General features: G+C 45.4%; 1 protein-coding gene across 1 annotated transcript in view; it reads left to right on the forward strand.

Annotated features, from left to right (window-relative positions):
- LOC107120249 (prosaposin-like) overlaps nucleotides 1-25,044 on the forward strand; it is a 72,712-nt gene extending 47,668 nt beyond the window's left edge. Inside the window, exons 5-15 of the mRNA XM_015422897.1 lie at nucleotides 629-811; nucleotides 4,782-4,925; nucleotides 7,070-7,129; nucleotides 11,591-11,596; nucleotides 14,616-14,732; nucleotides 16,881-16,976; nucleotides 18,355-18,538; nucleotides 18,667-18,851; nucleotides 21,054-21,134; nucleotides 21,925-22,026; nucleotides 23,305-25,044. Of these exons, the coding sequence (XP_015278383.1) occupies nucleotides 629-811; nucleotides 4,782-4,925; nucleotides 7,070-7,129; nucleotides 11,591-11,596; nucleotides 14,616-14,732; nucleotides 16,881-16,976; nucleotides 18,355-18,538; nucleotides 18,667-18,851; nucleotides 21,054-21,134; nucleotides 21,925-22,026; nucleotides 23,305-23,340 (1,194 nt within the window). The 3' untranslated portion in view covers nucleotides 23,341-25,044. The remainder of the gene's footprint in view (nucleotides 1-628; nucleotides 812-4,781; nucleotides 4,926-7,069; nucleotides 7,130-11,590; nucleotides 11,597-14,615; nucleotides 14,733-16,880; nucleotides 16,977-18,354; nucleotides 18,539-18,666; nucleotides 18,852-21,053; nucleotides 21,135-21,924; nucleotides 22,027-23,304) is intronic.
- Nucleotides 25,045-26,922: the final 1,878 nt, after the last annotated feature.

Below are 26,922 nucleotides of genomic sequence, written 5' to 3' on the forward strand. Positions count from 1 at the left end.
ATAATACACCCACCTCAAAAAAGAAAAACATGCTGTTAAAGTGTTCTCCATGCCTGAGAGGAGTGAATGGAGAGTCTCAGCCTTATTTTGGCATATTTATTGCTTTACCGCTTATAACCTTACACCTTATAACCTTAGCTTGTTATTTAGTTTTGTCTTGGTATATCTTAAAACTTCTTCAACATGTTACATGTTAATTTGCTGTTCATCCCCTATCTATAAGTTTGACCCTCACCTACCATTCCAGGGTATTTGAAACAGTGTGCCTTGCGCACAAAAGTTCATACCTTGAATAAAACTTCATTGGTCTTAAAAGTGCCACTGGACTCTAAATTTGTTGTTCTTTTCTTCAATTGTTGCCTCTTTCTGGCTAGGTGGGTTTTGCAGATTTTGAAGCATTACAAGAATGTGTAAAACCCATTTGACCAAAGATGGTAGTAAGATGAGAGGATGCACCACAGGAAACAAGATCTCTGTTCTACAACTTTCAGTTTCCTGGGGGGGGGATTTGTCTACAACAAGTTCACATGGGGAAAAAAAGTGAAGCATTGCAGGGATGATATTGTGTATAAACTTGCACATATTGGTGATGTCATGCAAAACTTTTTCTCTCTATTGCTCTTTCTAGGATAGGCCTGAAATAGTGTGCACTGCTTTCAGGTTGTGCACCCAGAAAGAAACTCGCCAAGGAGCTCTGAAGTTCCAGAAGCCACTGAAGTCCAATGGAGAGCCTGAACTAGACTTCCCCCAAATTATGTCTCCTTTCATAGCTAATGTCCCTCTTCTCCTTTATCCTCAAGAGGATACTCAGGTGAGGATGCAGTGAGAGGTTTATCTGACTCCTCCAGCTAAAACTCTGTACATAGAATCAGGAAGGAATGGTGGTCTTTAGTAGACTGGTGCACATGACAGCCCCATATGCTCACTGAACACACAGCAAGGGAGAGTGGGAGACAGTGGAGTCAGCATCCCAGGAGAAGAATTAAAAAGAAAAATAGGGCTTTGTTTACTTAAAGGAAGTTATTATCACAGAGTTCCTGGCAATTCCTAGAGCTACCCGGAAATAACATAGGGTAGTTCTGGGAATAGCCAGAAACTATAGAGTTCCCAGCAATTCCTAGAGCCACCCTTTGTCACTCCTGGGTAACCCTAGGAATCACCAGGAACTCTATGAGAAGAACTTCCTATAAGTAGACAAGGCCTTATTTTTCTTTTTTCTCTTGCCCACTCCTTCCAGCAGTGGTGGGCAATGGGAACTGGGGAGCTTCGCAGCACTAGTGAGAGCACCGCCCTTGCCCCCTTACAGTCATCTGGTTGTCTATAGGGACAACTGTGCAGATAGACTTAGCGGTTCCCCACTAATGGTGAGCAAACTGCTGGTAATTGTTACTGATGCCTGATGACGCTCATCTGGTCAGCAGGTGCAAGTAGGCTGGCAAAAGAGAGGGGGAGCTTCATCTGTGAGCAATGATGTCACTTCTGGTGCAGCCTGGAAGAGCGGCATCACACTGGGGTGACACTCTAGCAGTTGCCCAGAAAATCCATAGAGTTTTTGGGCAAGTGCTAGAGTGTTGCCCTGGTGCAATGCTAGTGCTTACAGGTTGCAATGGAAGTGATGTCATCACACGTCAATGAAAATCACTGCCTCCCTCGTAGTAAGCACCCACTTCCCCCCATCACTTACCTGTTGCCACGTGATGCCTTGCAGCCCTAGGTGCGGAGGAAGTGTTCAAACTCTCACTTCCTGTGATCAATGAAGCTGATCACCAGATTAGAGTTTGAGCCCTAGGTGCGGAGGAAGTGTTCAAACGCTCACTTCCTGTGATCAATGAAGCTGGTTTAGGAACGTCACTGATCACCAGATTAGAGTTCGTTTGGCCATTTCATCCACACGGTCACCTTGTAGAAGACCAGGAAGTTCTGGGGAGGCAGGGGACAGGACCTGTGTACTCATTCCTCCCCACACATACAGTGAATGTGCAGGGCTGTTGTGTGTAGCAGGCTAGAAAGTTTGAGCAAAAGGGCAGATCTTGCCATTTGGGCTTGAAAGGACTCTTGAAGCAATTAAACTTTCATGGTGGTTCATGCACAGCCAAACACTGAAGCTTATACATGGGTGAAGCAGAAGAGTGTGCCTCAGGAATGCTTATAAAACCCTCCGTTACCCTATCCCATATCATTGATTCAAACTGGGTTCTGTGCATAGGCCTCACTAGTATGATTTGCCCAAGCCTTTTTACCAACAGTCACTCAGTGCCTAATTGCATAGGTGCTTATGAATAGGGCCCATGTTTCCTGTTTTTAAGCAGCTTGCTTTATGGCAGTTTTGCAGCAGTTGTTTCCAACACTGGACTCAGTAGAAACAGACTGATTTCAGTTGGAGCCATATTGCTACAATTAATTGGAGGGACTGATAGAGTAGATTAGGCCCAATGAACCTATAAAGAAATGTTTCTTGTAAACAGAGTAGGGGTGTGCAAAAAATGGTATTTTTCAGGTTCAGGTATATTGAACCTGAATAATATTGGAATCCCAATACTGATATGGTATTTTGATTCAGTAAATATTCAGGATTCCCAGTTTTTTTCTGGTCCAATGGGCCCGACAAGGAACAGAAAGAGAGGATCAGCTTGGGCGGAGAGAGCTGAGAGCTCCATGCCACCTAGGCTGATCCTGAGAGCTGGCTATTGTTTGCAGCTCGGGTTAAATTGAGCTTCAAAGAGGAGCCAGCACCAGCCGAGGTGATGTAGAGCTGTCAGCTCCTGCTGCCCCCTCCAATCCTGGGCTGGCTCCTCTTTGTACCTTGGTTTACACCAAACTGCAAAGAGGAGCCAGCCCCAGCTGAGAGTTCTTCCTGTAGGCTCTGTTGGGCAGTCCGGTTTAGACTGGACTCCCCAACAGAGCCCACCCCGGAGCTGATCCTGCTGGGAGAGTTCTCCCCACAGGCTCTGCTGGCACTCTGCTGGGCATCCTGGTTTAAATGGGACTGCCCAGCATAGCTGCCCCCATCCTCCATAGTTTCCAAAGGAGGGGGGGAAAGGCATTGAAAGGGATTGTGGTTCCTTTAAATGCTATTTGCAAGTCACAAGTGAACTCTGAAGGCATTTAAAGGGATTGTGGTCCCTTTTAATGCCTTCTTGAAGCAGTGAGTTCACTCAGAAGGTGTTGAAAGGGACTGTAATCCCTTTACCTCCAGCTATATGGCGGCCCTGAAAAATCCCAAGTATTTTTGGGAGTTTTTGGGTTGGCCATTTCTGGATAGCCGAATGAGTACTTGACTCTATATCCAGCTGAAAAAATATCTGGAAAATATCGATAAGGTATTTTTCAGATTGTTTTTGACACAGTATAGGCTGAATGCACACCCCCTATAACAGAGTGAGTTTTACCTGGATCTTGTATATAGCATCTTTGGTTGGTAAATATTTTAATGTTAAACAGACCGTGGCATGTTATGCTGTACCACAACAACACAATAGACCCATATATGCAGGAGGGAAGTATGGGCAAGCCCAAGACATGTTCCTGCATTCCAGTGGTGTATAAAGGCCAAACTAGACATGATGACAGCATCCATACTGATTGTATGCCCTTTTTCCCGTATAAAGGTGAGGGGGTCTAATGTTAATATCAGAGGGAATGGAGGAGCTATAAGGTTGCCTTTTGCCCAGTGGCAACGGGCAATCTTTTGCCCCCACCCTTGGGCTCCCATCCTTGCTAACCTTAGTGGCAGGAGAAAAAATGGGGGAGAGGAATAATGTTGATGGTGATGCTGTAGGAATTTCCCCTGATCTGTGTGACTCAGACCATAGAGATGGAATTCCGAAAGCATCACCCAGAAGTAACATCACAGCCAGCAACCCTCCACCCAGAAGCCACATCACTTCTTCTATGCTGCTATAAGGAATTTCACCAATCTTTATGGTGAAGACATTAGAGATTGCAGGAATCTCTAGAGTGGGATGGAGGAAGGCCCTCGCCTCCAATTAAACTCCACCTTCCCTAGGCACTGCCCCCCAAATCTCCCAGCATTTGCTGGATCAGGCCTAGCAAACCTCCCCTCCCCATCTCTCTGTCCATTGCCTCGAGCTTTTTTCTCCCATTATTGGATCCAGGCTGAGAGAAAAAGGGCTGAATGCAGGAGAGGGGGAAAGAACTCCCATCACCCATGCATCTCATTTGACCCTATGCTACACAGTGTGTTATGGGTGACTGGGCCTTGTATTTTCAGCAGGGACAGGCAAATTGCATTTTGTAAATGGATTAAATATTGCTAGCCTATTGGGGTATGGCCTGACACAGAACTCATACCTCCCATGCCTGAAGCACTGTGCCTAAGCCCTCATGCTGCCTCTGGCATGGCCAAATGCCTTGTATAAACTCACATAAATACACACTCTTAGTTTGTGCAAATAGCCATGGCTGGACTCAAACAATAGCTGCACATGCATCACCATCGCTAGCCCTAGTAGGGGGTGGTAGGCAGGGATCAGTCTTACATATCAGGGCACTCATTTCTTAATTTTTACCGGCCATGATAAGGTAATGGAACATACTGTGTCCAGTTCACTGTGAAAAATACCAAGGAGGCAGAATATTTGAGCACTAGAATCTGGGCAAGATGGCCTTATCCTAGCCTGATTTCTTTACCTATCAAACCTTCACCTTTAAATAGTCTCCAGAGGCACAAGATTTCTCCTTTTTAAAGAGAGAAACTTGTGCCACATTATTTTCTGGGCAGACATTTTCTTCATTTTCTCACCTTATGTTTGTTCTGGCAGGAGAAAGAAGATTCCTGCAGAGAGTGTGCAAAGGTAGTTGCTGATATGAAGGAAGCCGTGAAGAGCAGCCCCTTCCTTGTTCAGTCCTTAGCTGCCTATGCCAAACAACACTGTGAAAGTCTGGGGCCTGCCTTGGCCGAGGAGGTAATGGGCTTTCTGTGTCACTTGAGTGATAAAGCGATATCCAACGTGCCAAGATAGCCAAGAACTTGCTAAGATGTGTGGCTCGTGCCTGGTGGCAGCTGCTGATGTCCCTGTCTGAAAACGGCATGTGTCAGCACCAGGGAGGAAGGAGGCCATCCCTTCGTAAAACAGCAGCTTTTCAACAGGGCTGAAAAGATGGATTTGCATAATATTTCTTGTTCTTAATCATGGTGCAGTAATTGAGTTTCTACAATGTGCTATATTTCCTCTCCCATGGTGGTGGTGGAAAGTGCCATCAAGTTGCAGCGGACTTGTGGCAACCCTGTATGTTTTACAAGGCAAGAGACTAACAGGGGTGGTTTGCCGTTGCCTGCTCCTCATAGCGACCCTCGACTTCCTTGGTGGTCTCCCATCCAAGTACTAACCAGGGACACCTCTGCTTAGCTGAAATCTGATGAGATCAGGCTAGCCTGGACCGTCTAAGTCAGGGCCCTATCCCATGGCAGCCTGTTTAATATATGCCGGTAGCAGCTATTAGTTTCACAGGACAACAGTTGTGCCCACCCCTTCCTGTTGCTTACCACACAGTGGCACCAGCTGGAGGTGTTCAGTGGCCTTACACAGCCTGGGTTGTTGATGGAACCAGCAACTACATTGCAGACCTCAAGAGGCGTGAGGCTGGATTGTGTAGCATTAATTTATAACTGGTTCTGGTTCTGCTCTTCACTCATCCCTTGCTAGAGGCTTTGTCCATTTATTGTTGCTCTGGGATCCTGGGAGAGAGGAAGGGAGGGCCACACTAAAAAGATATCATCTCCCCAAGTGTGCCATTTTAGAGCTTATTGTTTTACTTTTAAAAATGGTATAGAGGTCCCATCCTGCAGGGGACCATGGTGTGAAGGAGATGAGGGGCTGTGTCTCCCCCCCACACACACCATTTTCAAGAGTCGAAATAGCTTTGAAGCATGCATGGGTGCTGGTGGTGGTGGTGGGGTTACTATATTGGAAAACCCTACTGCTTAACGGCGTTAGAGCAAATGAGGAAGCGGAATACGGAGAACAATCAGGTTCTCTATGGGGATAAAGACAGGAGTTGGAATGTTGTTCATCACTGAGAAAGGAGGCTGGTGGAATTATCCAGTAACCTTGCTAATGATCAAGGTGTTGAAGGATGAGCCTTCGTTCCTTGATAATATTGAATGGCTTAATCTATTAGGTTTGGTTAATCTGAATAGCAAACCCTTGTCAAGGATCCATTGACATTTACCAGGTCATTGTATTTCACTTTCCTTATTGCCTTTCTCCTAGCACATGAGAACCTATATTTAGTGTTGGTAGCTATTTATTGAAAATGCTGGGCAGGTCTCGAATTCCAGAACAATTAGGATAGGTGAAGCAATGCATTAGATCTTTAAGGGTTGGATTACAATCAGATCTAATGATCCACAAATGGAATGGAACTTGCCTTGAAGAACAGAGTCCTCTCCTCTTGTCTCACGGTGTGATCCTTCAAATGCTGCCCCTGGTATTCAAGGTACTATGTGGGGGAGTTGGAGGAGGAATTCTGGCAGATTGGCCACCCCTGCACTGGAAGAAGTTGCCTTTCACCAACTGAATAGATGGTAGGACCCAACCAAAGGATTTCTAAAGCCAGAGCAGAGCATTTCCAGCCTGTGTGTGCACAAGTCATTTTCCTTTAGTGATAGTATCCCTCTACTGCACAGATTTAGCCTGGTGATTAAAGGAATGTGATAATGGAAGTTGTTAGTTCAGATCTCACCTCTTGTGGCATTAGGCAAGCTACTTTCAGCTCACCTCCCCCAACTCCAATATAAGAATCATAATATTGCTGTTCTACTCTACCGGTCTGTTGTAAACATTACTGTGATAATGAATGTGAATGGCTTTGAGTGCTTAAAGTGCTATAGGTATGCCTAATATTATTATACTGTATATCTTTGATCATAGTGCTATAACAAGCCATTCAAAATGCAATGCAGTGGGGGGAGTCTTGCCCATTCAGGAGTGGATATAGAATTTTCTACAATATGGCATCAGTGTGACTACATGTATATCTGAGATGACTGGCTGGTGCTCATGGTTAATAGTGGTTAGTAATTGTTGGAACTATTTTTCTTCCCTAGTGTAAGAAGTATGTCTTCCAATATGCACATCTTTTTATCCAGCTGCTGACAGAGTTCTTGGTAAGTGTGCTTATTTAATTTTTAAAAATCCTGTCATTCTACTCTAGAGGCATTCAGAGTCTAACAATAAAAAAACAATACTCTAAACCAATGAGATCCAAAGGTGTAAAAGAGGCAGGACTAAAGCAATTGAAAATAAGCAGCTGTCTTTGATCTATTTGTGATTAAAAGCATAAGTAAACAGGGTCCACTTTACCTGGAGTCAGACAAGTGCCACCACAGATATGGTACCACCACAGAAAAGGCCACCACAGGGTTCTGCCACCACAGAAAAGACCCTGTTTCCAGTCTCTACCTGTTTAACCTCTGTGATGGAAAACTTCTCTGTCTACAAGTCTACAAGTTTCTACGGACTGTTTAAAACAAAGCATGGTCACTCTGGCCCAATTTTATGGCAGTATAGCCATAAAATGGGAAAATGGTATTATTCTGAATGCTGTTAGATATTCTAGACACTGGATTCTATTCATAGATACAATTGACATAGGAATGTAATTATCAGGAGATTTAGATAACTCTGATACAGTGCCTGGGAGGAATTGTGAGAGGGGTGGAATAATATGGAAATCCCACCCTCAAATCCAAAATATCTCACTCCAGGGGCTTCTCTTAAGCTTCAGAAGCATGTTAATTTCCCCTTGTCGCTTTTCCCCTTTAACCGACTCTCAACTGCTCTCAATAGTGTGCATCATTTTTAGTTCTCAGGCTGGGTTTGGGACTTTGCCTTTTGGGTAATTTACAAAGTCTTATTTTCCTGCATCTTTGGAGAGTCCCTAGAGACTGGATAGATCCCTAGATTGTCTGTGGGAGGCCCCATTGTGCAGCATTCATCAACATAATTAGGACTCAGACTCTTTACAAATAGAAGAATAGTACTTGGAAATGCAACGAATAACACTAATTAGTGGTGAGGTTTGTAAAACCCCATCAACCAGGCAGTCCTAAACAGAATTATGCATTTCTGAGCCAGTCAGCTTCAATGGATTTAGAAAGTTATAGTTCTGTTTAGGACTGCATGGCTAATGTTAATCTCCTGATTTTTAAAAAATTTCTTCTTCTTCTTCTTTTGATGATGATGATGATGATGATGATTTGCCCTGACCCTAGTTGAGGACAGCCAGATGTCTCTTGGGCCGGGGAGTTCTTATCTCCTGAGCATAAAGCTCTTCTGGGGGTGTACCAGGAGAGGTGGTCCCGAAGGTACATGGGTCCCAGTCCATTAAGGGCTTTAAAGGTTAACACCAGAACCTTGAACCTGATCCTGTACTCCACTGGAACGCAGTGCAGCTCATGCAGCACAGGATGAATATTTGCCGTGTGAGGGATCCCAGCAAGGACCCACACAGCCACATTCTGAATCAGCTGGAGTTTCCGGGGCAGCCTCAAGGGCAGCCCTACATAGAGCGAGTTACAGTAATCTAGCCTGGAGATGATTGTTGCATGGATTACTGTAGCTAGGTCAGGGCAAGACAGGTAAGGGGCCAATTGCCTGACTTGGCACTGCTGGAAAAATGCCAATCTGGCAACATTTGTGATCTGGGTCTCCATTGACAAGGAGGCATCTAGAATCACAACCAGACTCTTGACAGTCAGTGCCAATAGTAAGGACATACCATCAAGAGCCGGGAGTTAGCCTTCCAAATCTGGTTCCCCCCCTCCAGCCACAGAACTTCCTTCTTATCAGGATTCAGTCTCAACTGAGTCTGCTTTAACCATCTCACCAAACCCTCCAAACCCTCAGCCAAATTCGCAGGATCAGTATCTGGTTGGCTACCCATCAACAGGTATAGCTGGGTGTCATCAGCATACTGGTGACATCCCAGCCTGAAACTCCACACCAGTTGGGTGGGCATATGTAGATATTAAATAACATTGGGGAGAGGATTGCCCCCTGAAGAACCCCACATATTAGTGGGTGCCTAGTTGACACTGTCTCACCCACCCTCTGTGTCTGACCATGGAGAAATGAGGTGAACCATTGTAAGGCTACACCATGAACTCCTACACTGACAAGGCGGTGGGTCAAAAGATCATGACTGACTGTGTAAAATGCTGCTATAAGATCGAGCAATAACAGCAGTGCCAACCCACCTCGATCCAACTGCCTGTGGGGAGTGTCTGTGAGGGCGACCAAAGCTGTCTCTGTCCTGGGGCTGGGGTGGAAACTGGACTGGAATGGGTCCAACACTGATGTGTCATCCAGGAATTTCAGGAGCTGTTTTGCTGCTGCTCATTCAATTAAATTACCCAGAAATGAAAGACTCGAGACTGGGCAGTAATTGCAAGGATCCATAGGATCCAAGGTTGGTTTTTTCAAGAGTGGCACAACCACAGCCTCTTTTAGCCCCTCTGAGTAGACCCCTAAACCCAGTGACAGATTGATAATGTCTACCAGGAGCCCCTGTATCCCTTCACCACTGGTTCCACGAGCCATGAGGGACACAGGTCCAAGAGGCATATAGTTGGCCTAACAGTACCTAGAATCCTGTTGACATCAGCTCAGGATAACTGGTTGAAGCTGTCAGATACTGAATCCAAAGACGGCCAAGGGGCCTCCGGTTCACTTACTGTATCAATATTGGCCGGGAGATTATGGCGGAGTGACAAGACTTTATCTGCAAAAAAGCTTGCAAAAGCCTCACAGCTAATGGCCAAATTCATAATATTTTGAGTTCCCTCAGTGAGAGAAGATTAAGGATCTAATTACCCTAAATAATTGTGCTAGGTGAGAGCTAGCAGATGCATAAACGTCCTATAAGATGCTCTTGCAGCTTCGTCATGAGTACACTGCCAAACTCTGTCTAGTCATCTTGAGTTCCCGTTTCATCCCCCTGAGCTCCATAGTGTACCAGGGGGATAACTTGCACCGGGAACAGAGAGGATGCTGGGGAGTTATTTCATCAATGGCTTCAGAGAGGCAGGAGTTCCAGTCCTCTCTCAGGACATCCAATGAATTGCCGGAGGGCCCTGGCTATCACAGAGCATTCTGGAACCCAATTGGGTCCATTAGTCTCCATGGGTGAGCATAAATCCGCTTGCCGCTTTTGGCGGGGTGTGTGTGTGGCAGGGACACCCTGCCAGACCTTCAGGGCATAATGATCTGACCCTGGCACCAATTGTTCTGGCCACCAGATCCAGATCCATCCCCATGCCAAAGACCAAGTCCAGTGTGTGGCCTCCTTGGTGTGTGGGACCTGATACAATCTGGGAGAGCCCTAATGATGCCATGGAGGACTCCAGGAGTGGACTGACACCTGCTAAGAGGAAGTGGCATCAGCATGAACGTTGAAGTCCCCTAGAACTATCAATCTCAGGAACTCCAAGACCCAGCCTGCTACTGCTTCTAGCAGGCATGGTGGGCAGCTACTGCTTCTAGCAGACACATCAGACAGACAGCCAAACTCTCCTCAGAGTCCTAGACCAGGACCACACAATCAGTGCTGGTGATCCCCGGGATGGGGAGTGCCCTGAAGGAAAAATCTGCTCTGATGAGTATCGCTACCCCTCCCCCAATCTGAGACTGATGAAGGATCAAGAAACCTGGAGGGGGTCAGCTCTTTTAAGGTGACTGTTTCACCATCCCTTGTCCAGATCTCGGTCACGTGTGCCAGGTCCACATCTTGCACTGTAATATAGCTTTGCAGCATTGGGGTCTTATTATTATTGGTCCTGGCATTACGCAACATCAGTGTCGAAGGGAGGTATGGTTTCCTAGCCCTCTCACCAACGTATCTTGGTATGGGACGAAGGTTGGAAGGAGACTAAGCATAGCCATGTCTCTGTCTCCTTCCATTCCAGGACCTTCTCCCACCGCCATACCTCCCTCTAGCCCCAATCAATGGGATCCCCAGCCCTGTGCTGGCATGACATGGCTTCTAGCTTTTAGCTATCTGCATGCAAGAGACCAAGGTTTCTCCCACTGATCCTAAAGTTCACATCACCTTGCCCCCAGAATATAACCTACATCAGCAGTTATAGCAACGTCAGATAAAAGGCCTCTGGCATTTTAAAAACGAACATGAAAGTGGCCTTTAGTTTGCTTGATCTAGAATGTCTGATGCAGCCTGGCGTGTATTCCACTCAGGATTCTGGCTTTGGCAAAAGGGGTTTCTAGTTGATGAAGCAGATGCTAAAGGACATGTTAATATTTGAGTGAGGAGTACAGTACTAAAGTGGATCTATTTTCCTTGTTTGGATAGGCAGTGTATTTGTTGCTTTTGAGGAAGATTCACACCTTCCAAGGGTGGTGTTTTAATCACTGTTGAAAGCATAGGATAATCTGACATAGCCATATGTAAAATAGCAAGGGAACAGGTGCACAGTTAAACTATAATATAGTGAAAGTGGGTGGTAGTTTTTTTTTTAGGATGGGCCAGCCTATAGATTTTACTCTTAGGATTGTCTTATGATTTTAACTATTGTCTCTTTCTTTCCTCTTGCCCCTTTTGTAATGGATCGTAGGACCAGGTATGTGAGAATATTGCCTTGTAATTGTGTTTTGCTTTTCACTCATAGGAATCCTTGTGCTGCATCATTGTGTGGGGGGTCCAGGCAAACCACTGCAGCCCTCTTGAACAGAGGCTCATGGGATCATGGGTGTTTCATGGATGGAGTTCCCAGCATTTTATTTTGATTTGCTTGGAAGTGGAGGGAGGTTGAAAGTCAGTTACAAGGTCCAGCTGCAATATCATTCCTGCCTGCTCTCCCTGCTAGACACAGTCTGATAGCATCAAAGGGCTTCATGGGTTGGGGGCTATGATGAGCCTCCTCAAAGGGCTCTTGTGGTTCTGGAGGACAACTGGAAACTCTGGGCAGATTTTGCTTTTAAGTTTAGACTTTAGCTGAGTAGTAGATAGATCATTGGGGACCCCTCCCTGTCCTTCCACTGCCTGCCTGCCTGCCTTCTGCACCCTTAGAACTATCAGCACCCCCACCAACCTTAGCTGAACATTCATAAACCACAGACCTTCTGTTTACAGCACATAGAAACTTAATCGGAATGAAACTTCCTAAATATTTTAAGCAAACAAAAAAAGCACCAGAGCAAAGTAGTTAAGTGTGCCAATTCAGTTAATGTTAATATATTTACTTCTACTGTATAATTGGGGGCTGGCACTTACAGAACATCAGTGAAGAATGCAGGATTGCCTTCCCAGCACACCTCCCTGCTTGAGAATAATGGTATGGATTAAAAACAAGTCTTCTGGATTCAAGTTTTCCCAGTTATTAGGCACACTAACTGTACTCTAAATTCCAAATGAAATTGAGTGGATCACACAATGCTCTTAGGTATAAGAAAATCTGATCAGCTTCAAGCTATGCCCACTCACAGGGAACTTGTAGAGAAGACGATGATCTGGAATACCCCCCCCAATGCCCCCGTTGACCAGATGTCACACTGAAGTTTGTAGTTAAGTAAAAACAAGGGTCTTTTTGTAGAAAAAGAGCTGCCGGAGGGGCTGCCGGGCGGCCAGAAGGAAGCAGGGACGGGGGATGGGGGCTTCGTTCAGGCCGCTCCGGGCGGCCAGAAAGAAGCAGGGATGGGGGGGCTCGTTCAGGCCGCTCCGGGCGACCAGCAGGAGGCAGGGACGGGGGGTGGGGGCCTCGTTCAGGCTGCTCCGGGTGGCCAGCACGAGGCAGGGATGGGGGGGCCTCATTCAGGCCACTCTGGGTGGCCAGCACGAGGCAGGGATGGGAAGCCTCGTTCAGGCCGCTCCAGGCGGCCAACACGAGGCAGGGACGGGGGGGGCTCGTTCAGGCCGCTCCGGGTGGCCAGCATGAGGCAGGGACAGGGGGGTTCATTCAGACCGCTCCGGGCGGCCAGCACAAGGCAGGGCCGGGGGTCCTCATTCAGGCCACTCTAGGCGGCCAAAAGGAGGCAGGGACGGGGGCCTCAATCTTTCCCAGGGCGCATGGCTCCGCGTGACTCAGGGAAGATCGAGGACGGTGCGGGGAGGTCTTGCCTGGGCCACGTGGAGCGGCCGGAGGCAGCCAGGGGCGTGGCAGGTAAGAAGCCTACTCACCGTCCTGCTTCTTCCTTGTCCTGCCATGAAATGAGGACTGAAAGGAGAGGGCGACTGGAAGCAGGGGCGGGGCTTCATCATGTGCCCGCCCCCTGCATGTATCACTCCCGGAGCAGCGTTCCAGGGCGCTCCGGCCCCATCCGAGGCCTGAGTAAAAACATTAAGAAAGGTGGCTTATTGCCCCCACCCAACAGATTGGGATCCTAAACCATCTAGACTTTGATCCTGGGGGGGAGGGACTAATTCTAGTTAACCTCTACACCTGCTTTCTTATGTCACAAGTAACCAAAGTTAGTATTTAGCTATAGTTCTTGGCATGAGAAGGGAGAGGAGTGAGGCACAAGTCCAGCAATGAGGCGGATTCATACAGATTTATATTTTACTGAACCACCTGAATGTTTGAACATTTGTCTAGACAAAGTTCCTTGGCAAGACTGGCCCTATATCCTTCCACAAGACATATATGCCTCTTATGGAAAGGAGAAGCGCATAGATTGGACTGTTAACTTTATGTCTTTTTAAAAAACCATGTTAAAAAGTGCCCAAGCCAGATGTGCATTCTAGATAACACACATGCAAGGCACATAAGTTCTTTGGTCCTGTAAGCCTTCAGGCTGCTGATTTGCATATGGTTCTTTACTATTCTGCTTCCGGTTCTGTTTGAAGGGAGGGGCTGAGGGGCTGGGATGTTCAGCAACAGTTGGATCTGACAGTTGAACAGGGCTTTCACCTACTGTGGAAGGCTTGCAGCTTCTCCAGTGGGGACAGAGAGAGTTTTGGGTGTGCGACTATAGTTGGAGTCACCTCAAGAACTGGACCACCTCTATTTATCCAGCAATTCAGTTTGAAGGGGGATAAAAATGGGAGCTGTCTGCATATTAAGGCGGATTAGCGTTCCTTTATTAAGAACCTGCTTTAAAAAACAGAAGGGGTTGGGCATTTGTTGTCATGTGGTAATTGCTTTTCTTTTCCTGTTAATCTAAATAACTCCTTGGGTTTGTTTTAGATTAGTGCTAATTAAATATTGAAAGATTATTCCTAGTGTGTGTGTGTATATATATATTTTATTCACACTATAGATTAGCCAATATATATATATACTGAACCCTGAATACTTTAGAGCAGTGATACGCAAGGTTGGAACCAACTACCAGCCACCATCCCCACTTGGCAAGGGCCCTGCCTACTTTCCTGAAACAGGGAGCAGGTGCCCCATTGGGGGAAAGTGCTCAGAAGAGCCACAGATGCCTCCTAATTGCCACTGCATGAGTTATCACCACTTCAGACTAAAGAATTGATCTGTATTTTATAATATCCCATACTGAACCTAACCCCCTTAGTTGCAGCTCATTGTACAGGATCTGGGTTACATAAATGGCAAGATATGTTCAGAGAACACATATGTTTGTTAAATTAAAGTAGCATGAGACACTGAAGTTTGTCATTGTTTCTCTCCCTTTTAGCAACCAAAGGCTATTTGTAGAGAAGCTGGATTCTGCAACTCTCCGAAGTCTGAGCCTGTTCATACTTTGGTCTCAGACAGCCACCTTCATGAATTGTACGCAGCACTAGTTGAGGAGGTAAGAGTAATGAACCTTCTAACCACTCTGATGAGAAGAGACAGAGGATCCTAGAGATCTATTTGCATACAAAGAATGGTAGAACTGCCACTGAATTTTACCTAAAGCAAAATCCAGAGCAAATTCAGACACACCTGCTTGGGTAAAACATCAGAGGCATTCTGAGGAAAGCAAAATAGGTGTTGATAGGATTAATCTCTTAGTATTGCTCTGCATATCTCTAGAATTCTACCTAATGCAAAAGTCAAGGTGGATGTAGAGGTTCCCTCACAGGCAAAACATCCTAAAAGTTTTGATAAGACTAATGAAGTTTCTCTGAAAGCAGGAGTTGCACATTTCCTTAGAAAAAAGAGTTTCTGGATGCCTTGTCCTTACAAGATAATTCTCAGTGTTGGATTCCCATTGACATTAAAAGGAAATTCTTGGATACTGTTCTTTCTGGGGGGGGTGTTTCTGTCTCATGAGCAAGATCTAAGTATGTACTTAAAACTGCTGAAATCAGTCATGGACTTAAAGCCCTTAATTTGGTGGTGGTGGTGGTGGTGGGATGATGCCAAATCTGTTTAAGAAGTTGTCCAAAAGTACCATGGTCAGAGTAACTTTTTTTGGTATAAATTCCTGTCTGCCAGCAATCTCTATATGTTCAGAAGACCACAACTGATATTGTGGAATAAAGCTTACTGTCAGTCTCTGCTGGTGCAGGGGTAGACTCTGGGGCTGTAGTGCCCTCCAGTGTCCCCCTTTCTCCAGGCCATGCCAAAAAGAGCCTTTTAGTTTTAGGGTGAGAAGGGGGATTTCACCTCCACCCTGCTCTCCTTCTCCCTCTTTCCAGACACCTCTCCCTTGATATCTTGGAAGTGGTCTGGCCCTTTGTCCTAGGTCTTCCTTGTGCTGGCCTAAAACAAAATTTCCTGGGGGTGGGCTAACCCCAGACTCCCCAAAGGCCCTCTTTTCAGGGGTGGGCCCCTAGTGAATGAAGGGAGTCTGGGTCAATAGCATCCCTGGCTGGGCCCTCCCTTTTCCTGCTGCCCCTCCTGCCCTTGAGGCTTTATGAGATTGTTGTGTCTGCCTGCACAGGATCCTAGAGAAGGGTTGTCAGGCAGTGCTTGGCAACTGGTTATATGTAGGGGGCACAGTGTCAACGGAAGACTTTAAAAAAAAATTCACCCTCATGTACTCACTGGAAGTTGATACAGGAAATGACAAGGGTAGCTCTAGGAATTACAGGATAACCTTAGTTCTGTGGTTTCTTGTAGTTCTTGGAGCTCCCCTTGTCACTTTCTATATCAAGTTCTGCTGAGTGCATAGACTGCTCCCCACCCACCCCTGCTGCCACTTGGAATTAAAGGTAAAGGTTCCCTTGCTCGGAAGCCAGTCGAATCCGACTCTAGCGTTGCGGTGCTCATAGCAGTAGGCAATAGGACCTGGGGGCAGGCGAATCCCCTACCCATTGGCAGCCATACCCAAGAGACCCCATCTGCTGTTGGCCGCCTCTTCTGGCCTGTTCCCAGGTGCAGTCTGATGCCTGAGTGCCACCTCCCTTCTGAGGCATGCGCTAGGCATCCAGACTCTGAGGCTGCTGGTGGTGCATTTCTGGGTTTGGCCTCACCCTCCCCATCCTCCGGTTGAGCTGCCTGCCTCAGTAGTGCTGGTGCCTGAGCAAAGTCATCCCCTGCCGGTTTATCTTCTGGAGCAGGTGAGTGCAGGGGTGGGGCTGCCTAGACATGTACCTTGTTTAGAAACTACATAGTGGGGCTGTGCCAAATCCCCCATCACTGTGTTTTCATGTTCTTGGATTAGTCAAATGGGCCATCACAGCTGAATGGGGATCACACAGCACATGGGATGATGGTACCATATTATATGTCATCAACAAGATTTGACGATGGGTTACATCAGTTAGGGAAACTGGTCAGTTTTAAAGTAAGCCAGTATTTCCTTAATAGGTGTTCACTTTCAAACTCTTCAAAAAGCATCTCTGAAACACTGCCGGAAGGGGAAGGAATGAAAATGCCCTTTGATGCTACTACTCTTTATGAAAACCTTGCTTTCACAGTAGCCCTAATAAATTGGATTTGTCTATATTGTTATTTGTTTTCATTTTAAAGAAAGAGATGTTTGATAATTTTAAAAACATGCATCTTGCAGCAAGCTGTAAAGCAGGAAAAGCCCTTTATGGCATGCGGCATATGCAAGAAAGTGATTGAGGCGGCGGAAGGTCTGTTGGAGAACAACGTCACAGAAGTAAGTAAGGCCGAGAAGGCATCTCTTGGTCTGGAGTACTACTCCGAAGCCTGAGCCATTGTCACTACTCTCAATGAAGTTGTTCAGGGTGGTGAAAACCAGGGAGGATTGTGAGGCACTCCAAAGGGATCTGTCAAGGATGGGCAAGTGGGCGTCAACATGGCAAATGGGGTTCAATGTGGCCAAGTGCAAAGTGATGCACATTGGAGGCAAAATTCCTAAATATAAATACTGAACTGGCAGAGACTGATCAAGAGAGAGATTTTGGAGTTATAGCAGATAACTTCACTGAAAATGTCGAGACAGTGTGTGACTGCAATAAAAAAGGCCAATGCTATGCTGGGTATTATTAGGAAGGGTATTGAAAACAGATCAGCCAATATCATAATGCCCCTATATAAATCAATGGTGCGACCTCATTTGGAATACTGTGTGCAGTTCTGGTCACCACACCTTAAAAAGGATATTATAGCTTTGGAAAAAGTGCAAAAAAGGGAAACTCGAATGATAAAAGGGTTGGAACACTTTCCCTATGAGGAAAGGTTAAAGCGCTTAGGCCTGATCCAACATTGGCGTCTCTTATGTTCTTATGTTCTTAAGAGGGTGTTAGAATATTGAATTGCACCATACATAAAATTTCCTCATTGCTTCCATTTTGGGGATATTCTTCACAGACTGCCTTCCACAGACTTTTATTTTAGCAAGCAATTGGTATAGCAACACAGCTGAGTGTTGTCTGGACGCAAAGAGGGGAGCAGGGTTGTGTAGAAAAAAAGAAACATCACTCGAGGAGACCAACCTAGTTAGTGGCTAGAATGTTAAACTGGGATTGGGATCTCTATGTTAAAATCCTAACTCTGCCATGAATCTCACTAGTGAATCTGGCTCTGTCATTCATTCTCAACCTGTCTCACAGGGATCTTCTGAGGATAAAAGGGTGTGGGAGGCATTATATATGCTGTACTCCTTCAAGGAACAGTGGGATAAACAAGTAGTGTGCCCAGTTTCTCTCTTTCTACTAGAGGGTGTCTTTTTCACCTCTGTGTCACAAGCTGCATCAGTCAAAATACCCACTCTTAGACAATACTTGTGCATATTGGCTTGTTTAATGGCTTTATTTGTAATGTTGTGGCATTTTTATTTGTGTACCGCTTTGAGCAAGACTCTGGAGAGGTGGCACAGAAATAACCCAAATAAATAAATAAATAAGGCCCCCTGATCATCTCTGGCTCTTGTTAGTGTGGCTGGGGTTTTTAGGTCAGTCGTAACTCTTGCACCTTGGCTGTCTGCGGAGGAGGCGGTTGCTATCCTTTCCCAAAGTGCAGCACTTGCCCCACCTCCCTGGGTAATTTCCCCATTTCCTGCTTTTATCTTCCAGGAGGGAATCGTCCACGGAATGTTGAAAGTCTGCTATGTGCTGCCACATGAGATCTTGGCCCAGTGCAAGGACTTTGTGGATTCCTATGGGAAGGCTGTTGTTGTTATGCTCCTGGAGGCAACTAAACCTGAATCTGTGTGCACCATGCTACGATGCTGCCCCAAAGACATCTCTTTGACCACTGGTAGGCCCTTCACATGAAGTGCTCATCTTCTCTTAGCATGCGGTCACCTTCTGGGGTTTGGGGTGAATGCACTGACAGGGGAGAGTCCCAGGCTGTAAACTCTCCAATTGCTTCTTGTTTCTCCGCAGAGATGCTAGCTCTGCAGCAGCTAGTGAACTACCTTGACGCATACAAGGCCAGTGAATTCTGCCATGTATGTACAATTCTCATTAAATATGTGGATGAGACATTGGAGAGGAATGAAACACAGGAACACATTGGAACTGTGCTTGCTAGAGGCTGCCAATTGCTGCCAGAAGCCTTGGTGTATCCGGTAAGGATGTTACACGGCTGTTACGGAATATAAGAGCTGCAGAATCTGAGAGCTGGCTAGCCGGGGTGGGGGAGGAGGTACAGTTCTCCTTTCCCCATTCTCTTACCACTGTACTTGTACAAATATATTTCAGTGGCACAGGTGATTATGCTAATCCTGGGAGCAAGTGGTAAAGGATGTTACCTCCTTACTCTTAATATAAGGCCCAAACTGCATGTTACATTTAACACACAATAATCTCAGAGACTTGCAAGAGCATGCCAGCTGTTAAGTTCCTTATATGAACTCACTTCTAAAGTGCTGCAGGGACCTGATTCATGGACCATGGGGTAGGGGAAGGAGGGCTCCAGCCTTCACCTGGCACCATTTTCCTGACACAAAATGGCCCAAAGAGGGGTTATTTGCCCTATCAAGGGGCTGCATGTGCACTGAAACTTGGCATGTTCAGCGTGTTTCCCCCCCCCTTGAGGGCCATTTTTAATTGAGGAAAAGGCATGCAGGGAAAGGCTGGGGCCCCTCCTCCCCCCACACCATGGTCCAGATCGGAACCAGGTCCTTGTGGCACTTTAGAATTGAGTTCTCATGGGGAACAAGCACTTGGAATCCTGTTGCCAATTCCCATTGGGATCATGTGTTAACTGTAACATGTCATTTGGCCCTGAGGTACAAATGTTGGTTTGTTTTAGAGTTGACATTGACTTTTGCCTAAAGTGAACTTTCAAGATGAATTTGGAGGTTCACACTTGGATAACAGATTCAGTGAGAACTGAGAAAGGCAAAAAGCTTCAGGTTTAAGCTTTTGACATATGGCTAATATTAGTTGACTGCATCTCAACAAGACCATGATGTTTGATGCCTATTCATTTACTAAGTTTGTACTATTAGTTATGGTTCATAGGAATGTTATTTTTTGAAGTTAGGTGTTAATATGAGATAGTGTTTAATTGAAGTCTATATTTTGCCTTTTTAAACATATCCTGTAACCTACTACCTTGACCAGGGGTCATTTCATAGAAAAAGAGGTGCAGGAGCTCATTAGCATGACTTATTTGCATATCCTACACCCCCTGACATCACCGGAAGTGTGTCAGAAGGCAACATCCACTGCTCAGGCTCCACTGGACTGTTTTGGATTGCTAGCTATGGGGGGGGATGTGCAGATCTGCCCTAGCAGAGGAGGGAGAGCTTGTACCTGAATAAAACTCTGCAACTTACCTGGCTGCTACTTGCTCTGACGGAGGGCTGCTGGGAGCAGGGGGTGGGGCTTGTTGCATGTGCCCACCCCCTGGGCTCTTTACTGCCGGAGCTCCGCTCCTGTGTGCTCCTGCAGGAAATGACCCCTGACCTTGACTATAGGACCCTCACTAGTGTTTGATATTTGGATTATTTTCTTACAAAATAAATAAAACAGATCTTGAAAAAAAGAAAGGCAAAAAGCGTTTGGACAAGGCCAGTGAAATTTCTTAGCCAGTTTCTTCACATTCCTAGGGCCTATGGATTCAGCTGTGGAGACGGTTTATTCCAGTGATCTCCCATCATGCACCCATGGGCACTTTGGCACCCACTTCTTTCTCCCCCAAAGCAGTGAGCCAGCCCTGGCTTTCCTCCACCTCACTGGAGCAGAGGTGCTTCAGAACAGCTCAGGAGGCATCACCTTTGTGTCTGCAGGGAACAACCATTTGGAATGCCCGTCTCCATCACAGGAGAACACTTGGCTTGGAGTTTCCCAACATTTTGTGCTTGGCCCCAGCACCCACGGGAGAACTTCTGTGGTGGTGCCCCCTACCTGAGAGCCAGTTTGGTGTAGTGGTTAAGAACACAGACTGTAGTCTGGGAGGACTGGGTTTGATTCCCCACTCCTCCACATGCAGCTGCTGGTGTGACCTTCGGTCAGTCATAAGTTCTTTCAGAGCTGTTCTCTCAAGGGCACTCCTCAAAAGAGCCCTTTCAGCCCTACCTACCTCACAGGGTGTCTTGTTGTGCGGAGAAGAAGTGAAAGGTATTGTAAGCAGCTCTGAGACTCCTTTGGATAGTGAAGGGGTATAAATCCAATCTCCTCTTCTTATCCCTGTTTCAAAATTCCAAAAATGTCCATAGGCTCAATGAGATTGGGGGACCTCCTGTTCAAACAATAGACTCAGTTTCTCTCAGAATGCTGCGTGTAGCAAAGGACTGAACCTCACTTCTTTTGCTTTGTTGCAGTGTGATCAACTTGTGGAGCAATATGAACCAGCTGCTGTCCGCCTTCTGATTCAGGTCATGGAACCAACCTTTGTATGCACTGTAAGTGATGTCATAAAGGTGACTTACATTCAGCAGAAAAAATTTAGCAAGACTTCCAAACCCTGTGAAGCGATGGGTAGATTTTGTTGTTCTGCAAAGCTTAAGGAAATAAAACAACCATATTTCTTTGCCATCATCAAAATGTAAGCGTGTGGAGGAAAATATTAGGCTGATTTTTCTGCTTGTGAGTCTTTGACACTAAAACAAGAAATCTGCATTTGGCGTAAGAGAAGTACGAGCCTGTGGACAGGTAATTTCAGCACTGTGGTAAAGCTGCTTTACTAGCCCAGTCTCATCAGATCTCGGAAGCTAAGCTGGATCAGTCCTGGTTAGTACTTGGATGGGAGACCACCAAGGAAGGTCAGGTTGCGACAAAGAGGCAGGCAGTGGCAAACTACCTCTCTTCATCTGTTATATTGAACACACACGCATGAAAAACAGATCTATGATGTTATAATGTGCTATCTGCCTTTGGTATGGGCTAGATAATGGATGAGAGATTGTCAGATCACACAGCTGTTTAAAAGGTGTGGTTATACTCACCCACCTGCAGGATTAGGGGGAGACAGTAAACCTGGTTTACCAGTCTGAGTGTTTGACAACAGCCATGTGGAAGGGTGGCAGTCTTGAATGTAGCCCAAGAAACAGAAAATGGTTTGGGGTGTTCTGGAACTTTCTACTACTTAGGGAAGTGGAAAACAATATGAAATTGAAGCAGAAAGGTTAGAAAGTCCATAATTGAATAGGTATAATTGCCATTTTTAATGTCATCTGCTCTTTCACCACACAGAAAATAGGAGTGTGTCCTGAATCCCATCTTTTGGGCATGGAAGCCTGTGCTCGGGGCCCTGCCTACTGGTGCATGAACACAGAGACTGCAGCTCAGTGCCAGGTAAGCAGGCAGAGATTTCCCAAGGAATTAAAGGAGAGTATTGAATGTACAATGTAATAAAATAGAAGAGGCAAAAAAATATTGAAGATTGAATGGATTGAATATTGATTGGATGATATCAATGAAACAAAGCCAAGGCAGAAAGAAACTGAGGGCAAAATCAAATATCAAATTACCTATTCTTGTGGATTTGTAAACAGGATTCCTTTGTAAAACAAGGGTGCTGAGCTCAGGGCATTCTTTGAAACTTTCTTTTACCTTTCTAGGGCTTGAATAAGCCACATTGATCCATCAGTGTCTTTGAAGTACAAGTGCTCTAATTAGTACACTGAGCTCCCCCAAACAAATCGCTTTCCTATTCATTTCAAAGAATTCCTTTGTACATCTGGAACAGTTGCCTGCATTGAAAAAGATGATTCATGTGCCCATTAGAATGATATGGAACAATGGATGGATATTAAGTATGCTTAAAATCATGTGTCCATAACACCCAGTTGAGCCACATCATTACATTGCTCTGGAACAATTTGTCCCGTTACTGTCAAATGAGATGGGGCTTGAGGCAGCTTTAGTTGCACACATTCAGTAGTCCCATAGTTATGACAGGCCTCCGCATAAGACACATCTAAGTTCAATAGGGCCTGGGCAAGAACTATAAGGCATGTCCAGACACCTGTTTGGAGCTGTGTATATGAAAGTCTGCTTTGCTATGCAAATCTCTCTCATAGGGTTGCCATCCCCCCGATGGTGTTTACCATCTTTTGGGGGGCCAAATCTGCCCCCAGTCCACTGCTGCTCAGCCCTGTCCACACAATGACGTCACCATGCGGAGCACGATGCAGCGGGTGGGTGGGGGGCACACTCTAGCATCTGAGAACAAAACTCTATGGTAACAATAGAGGTTTTTCTCAAATGCTAGAGTGTCCCCCCCCCCAATGTGCCCAGCGTGATGATGTCACCTCCGGGTGACGTCATTACAGTGCACACACACTCCAGGATATCCAGGACAGCACGCTGGAGCCCCCTGCTGACAACAGGTGGGACCTGGTAACCCCACTCTTTCATTGGATTAGAGCACGTGTAATTTAAACTAAATGTTTAATTAAAAAAGAAAATTAATGGATCATAAATCTCACTAATTGGCTGACAACCAGCCAACCCCTGAAATTCTGATGCACCTTGATGCTTCAGGCCCCCTTGGCATATTTTGTGTCATCAGCTGTAAAATGAATAGTGGGAATGACCTTTCCTTCATGAATCCTCTTATTTTTCATACAGGCCACTGAATACTGCAGACGTCATGTATGGAACTAGAGGAAACCTGTTCAGTGGGTGAACACTGCTTTAATTTTGAAGTCCTGGAATTTGGTGGAAAAGAGAGATATCTAAAGCTTGGAAGAACCCCTTATTTCTTTTCTACCTTTGGTTTCATTTGTAGTGTGGCTCCCCACTGGGTGTTTACACTGCTCAAGGGGGGGAAAGTCTCTTTGGTATTCTTTGTTAAAGATGCTGTAAAACACCATACATTTAGTTTTGTCTTTGAGCTATGATGAGGAAGGGACCAGGGTGGGGAAGAGAAGCTGGGAGTGTGGCACGCATTCGGTGTGTGTGTGTGTGTGATCATTTCCACAGGACATATTTCAATGTGAACAAATTGCCTTTTTATTATTATTATTTTTTTAAATTATAGTAGCACACTGTGGGCCCACAAGAAATCAAGAGAGATAAGAATCATTTAGACCCCCCCATCTCCTAGTTTATCTTCCCAGTTTTCCCCCCTTTAACTGATTCTCAATTGCTTTTAATATTCTGTGTTTCCTGAATATTCATATTCAAGCATGGGGTTTTAAAATTTTTGTTTTCATTAACTTAAAAAATATTTTTCTGCATACTTTGGGAGTTTGTAGAAATTCATATCTGGATGGCCTACTTTTGGTACTTTTGAGATCATAACAGAAACTTTAACACTTTAACATTAATATAATGATGTTCCCTGTGTAGAAAAATATTCTGCAGAGTTGCCCGGAAAGACTGAATTGTTGCTGCCTGATTGTACATGTGAAGTGTGTTGGGGGGGGGGGGAGACTCACTATTTCCATTTGGAGAGCTTAAACATGGCTTCAGCCTTTTCCTCTTTTGAGATGCAAACACATATTGGTGGCAACTCTAGCCACCCCCAAATAGAAATGCCCATTTCCTGCTGTATCAAAAAATGTGTCCAGCTGGTCCAGTATACATGGTGAACCAAACCATATGAGGATGAATTTACATTGTATGTATGCACAGAAGTGTGTTCTCCTAGATCTCCTAGCCTGACTGAAGTGATTAGCTAGCCTAGGTTTTAGATTAATTAGGACACAAATACATAGCTTTTTCCTGTTGTAATGGGTCTGTTCAGGCTTCTGAAAGTGATGTGTATTTAAAAGACAACCACCAAGGTAATGTGCAATTACTGGTCCTTTTGCAATACGTTGAGCAGCAAACAAAAGAGCAGGTGTTTCATTTTGGGTTTTTCTGGAAGGTAGAAAAAGAGGCAAATGTCCAGGAGACCAACCAGCAACTATTAAGCTAGGATTAATATTTTGTGTAGGACATATTGGCACCGGCTTAAAGATAAATTCCAAAGCCACTGGCATGTTTTGTTACAACTGGAAGTTTCAGAGACATGCGAAAACATAGACAAGCCTCTAAAATAGACCACTACAAGATAATACATTTGTTGGTAAGCACTGAACATATGCATCTATTAGTTGTACAGAAGAGAGAGTTTAGCAGGCATAGCTTGTCAACATGATAGACATTCCCTCTTTTGCACAGCTATTAAGATACAAAAGCCTGTTCTTTATTGAGGCTGGGCTCCATTGCATATATGGGGGCATCACTATTTAGGGTTTGTCTGATGTAAAAACTTGCAATCTCCCCCACAATATACCTGGTGAGAACATATGTGGTTGTTCCTATAAGAACATTATCTCGAGCGTTTTACCGAAGCTCCTGTAATTATGAAACATTAAAATATTATTATGGACTTCTCATCCATACTTGTTTTTGTTAAACTTTATATTATGGTCTTATATACATGTAAAAGGCATATATTGTCTCTTTGTCTAACACAGTGATTTCCCAGCCCAGGGGTGTGGTAGTGTCCACCAATGTGTTTCTGGGTGCCCACTTGTTTCCTCAGCCTTGGGGACAGAATCAAAAAGTCTTGCGTGGAATAGGAAAACAAATAAACATGGAGCTTTGGTGTCTTCTTGCCAGTTGGGTAGAAGCCATATGAACTTCCTGACGCTGCTGGGCTTGGACCCTCTCTGGTGGCCGTACAGGCAGCAAATCCTCCCCTTTCTTTGGAAACAGCATCTCTTTCCCAAAGCAAAAGAGCACTTCTGGCTTCCCCCCAACTTCTTCTTGTAGATATGCAGGAAGCTCCATTTGAAAGCAGCCATCTTGGAGGACACTTGGCTAGGAACCTCCCAACATTTTGTAGTGAGCTGTCCAACTGAGGTGGTCGTTGGGTGATTGGCTCCACCTTATGACAGCTATTTGGTGGTAGTGCCCACTTCCTTTTCTCAAAGGTCCAAATGTGCCCACAACCTCAGAAACTAGCTAGCATGTGGCTGATATTCAGTTACTGTGTGGTTGAACTATGGGTAAAGTGTGGCTAATATGTGGCTAAAGCATGGCTAATGTGTGTTTAGTGTATGGCTGGTATGGCAGCTAAAGCATAGTTACATTGTGACTAATGCTTGGCCAAAGTGTTGCTAATTTGTGTCTGAAGCATGACTAAAGTGGCTTATGCATGGCTGAACCACAGGCAAGGAATAAATATGGTCAGGCTATGTAGTGTGGTTGGACTGTGGCTAACATGTGGCTAGCACATGGTTGATCAATGCATGGTTAGAGTGCTGTTAAAATGCTGAACAGCTGAAGTGTGGCTAGTGCATCGTTTGATGTGGCTAATGTACAGCTGATGCATGGGTGAAGCAGGTTCTTCAGTTCAGTTCAGTTCTTTGGGTGAAGCAGGTACTGTTCAATGTAGCTAATGCATGCTTAGTGTACAGCTAATGTATGATTAGAGTGTGTTTAATGTGCAGCTAATACATGGCTAAAATGTGGATGGTGTGCGAACAATGCTTAGCTGAAGCGTGGGTAAAGTGTGGGTGAATTGCAGTGGTGGTGTTAACCACTCCTGCTATGCATTAACCATGCAATAAATGCATTATTGAAGTGTGACTGGGCCGCAGCAAAAGCATTGTTAATGTGTGGCTGAAACATGGGTGACATGTAGTTAATACATGGCTAAGGTGTGGTTCAGCGGCATCTAACATGTTGTTACAGTGTCACCAATGGCCGAATTCAGACTGGCAGTTTGAAGCGGGAGGGAGTCGTGGCAAAAACATCATTCACACTGCAGTGACTGATGCGGGAGGAGGCTCAAGGGAGCATTCACACTGTTGGCCTGGAGGCACGGCTGTAAGGCATGGCTTTCTTTTGGTAATATGGAGATATACACTTAAGCGCACAAGAAAAATGCGGCTTTCGGCATTCACACTTTGTTGGTGCGGGATAATCGCACTTTCAAGGGTTGGATACCACTTTCACCTGGTATCTTTTAAACTCGGGAGGGAAACGTTACGAGACGGTTTGCGTACGGCTGGGGGAACGCTGGACAGATGTGCCTGTGTGAACGGCTCCTTTAATCTGGTTGTGGAACGTTTCTGAAACGTGCCTATATCGGGGCAAACTGCCAGTCTGAACTCGGCCAATGTTTGCCTGATACAAAGCTAAAGTGTGACTGAACTATAGCTAAAGGATGGCTGAACTGCAGCAAATGTGTGGTTAAAGTGAGAATAATGAGTGCTTAAAGCATAGCTATGACTTTGGTTTAAGATCACA

Source organism: Gekko japonicus, unplaced genomic scaffold (genome assembly GCF_001447785.1).
Source record: "Gekko japonicus isolate JY-2015 unplaced genomic scaffold, Gekko_japonicus_V1.1 scaffold49, whole genome shotgun sequence".
NCBI classification, from domain to species: domain Eukaryota; kingdom Metazoa; phylum Chordata; class Lepidosauria; order Squamata; family Gekkonidae; genus Gekko; species Gekko japonicus.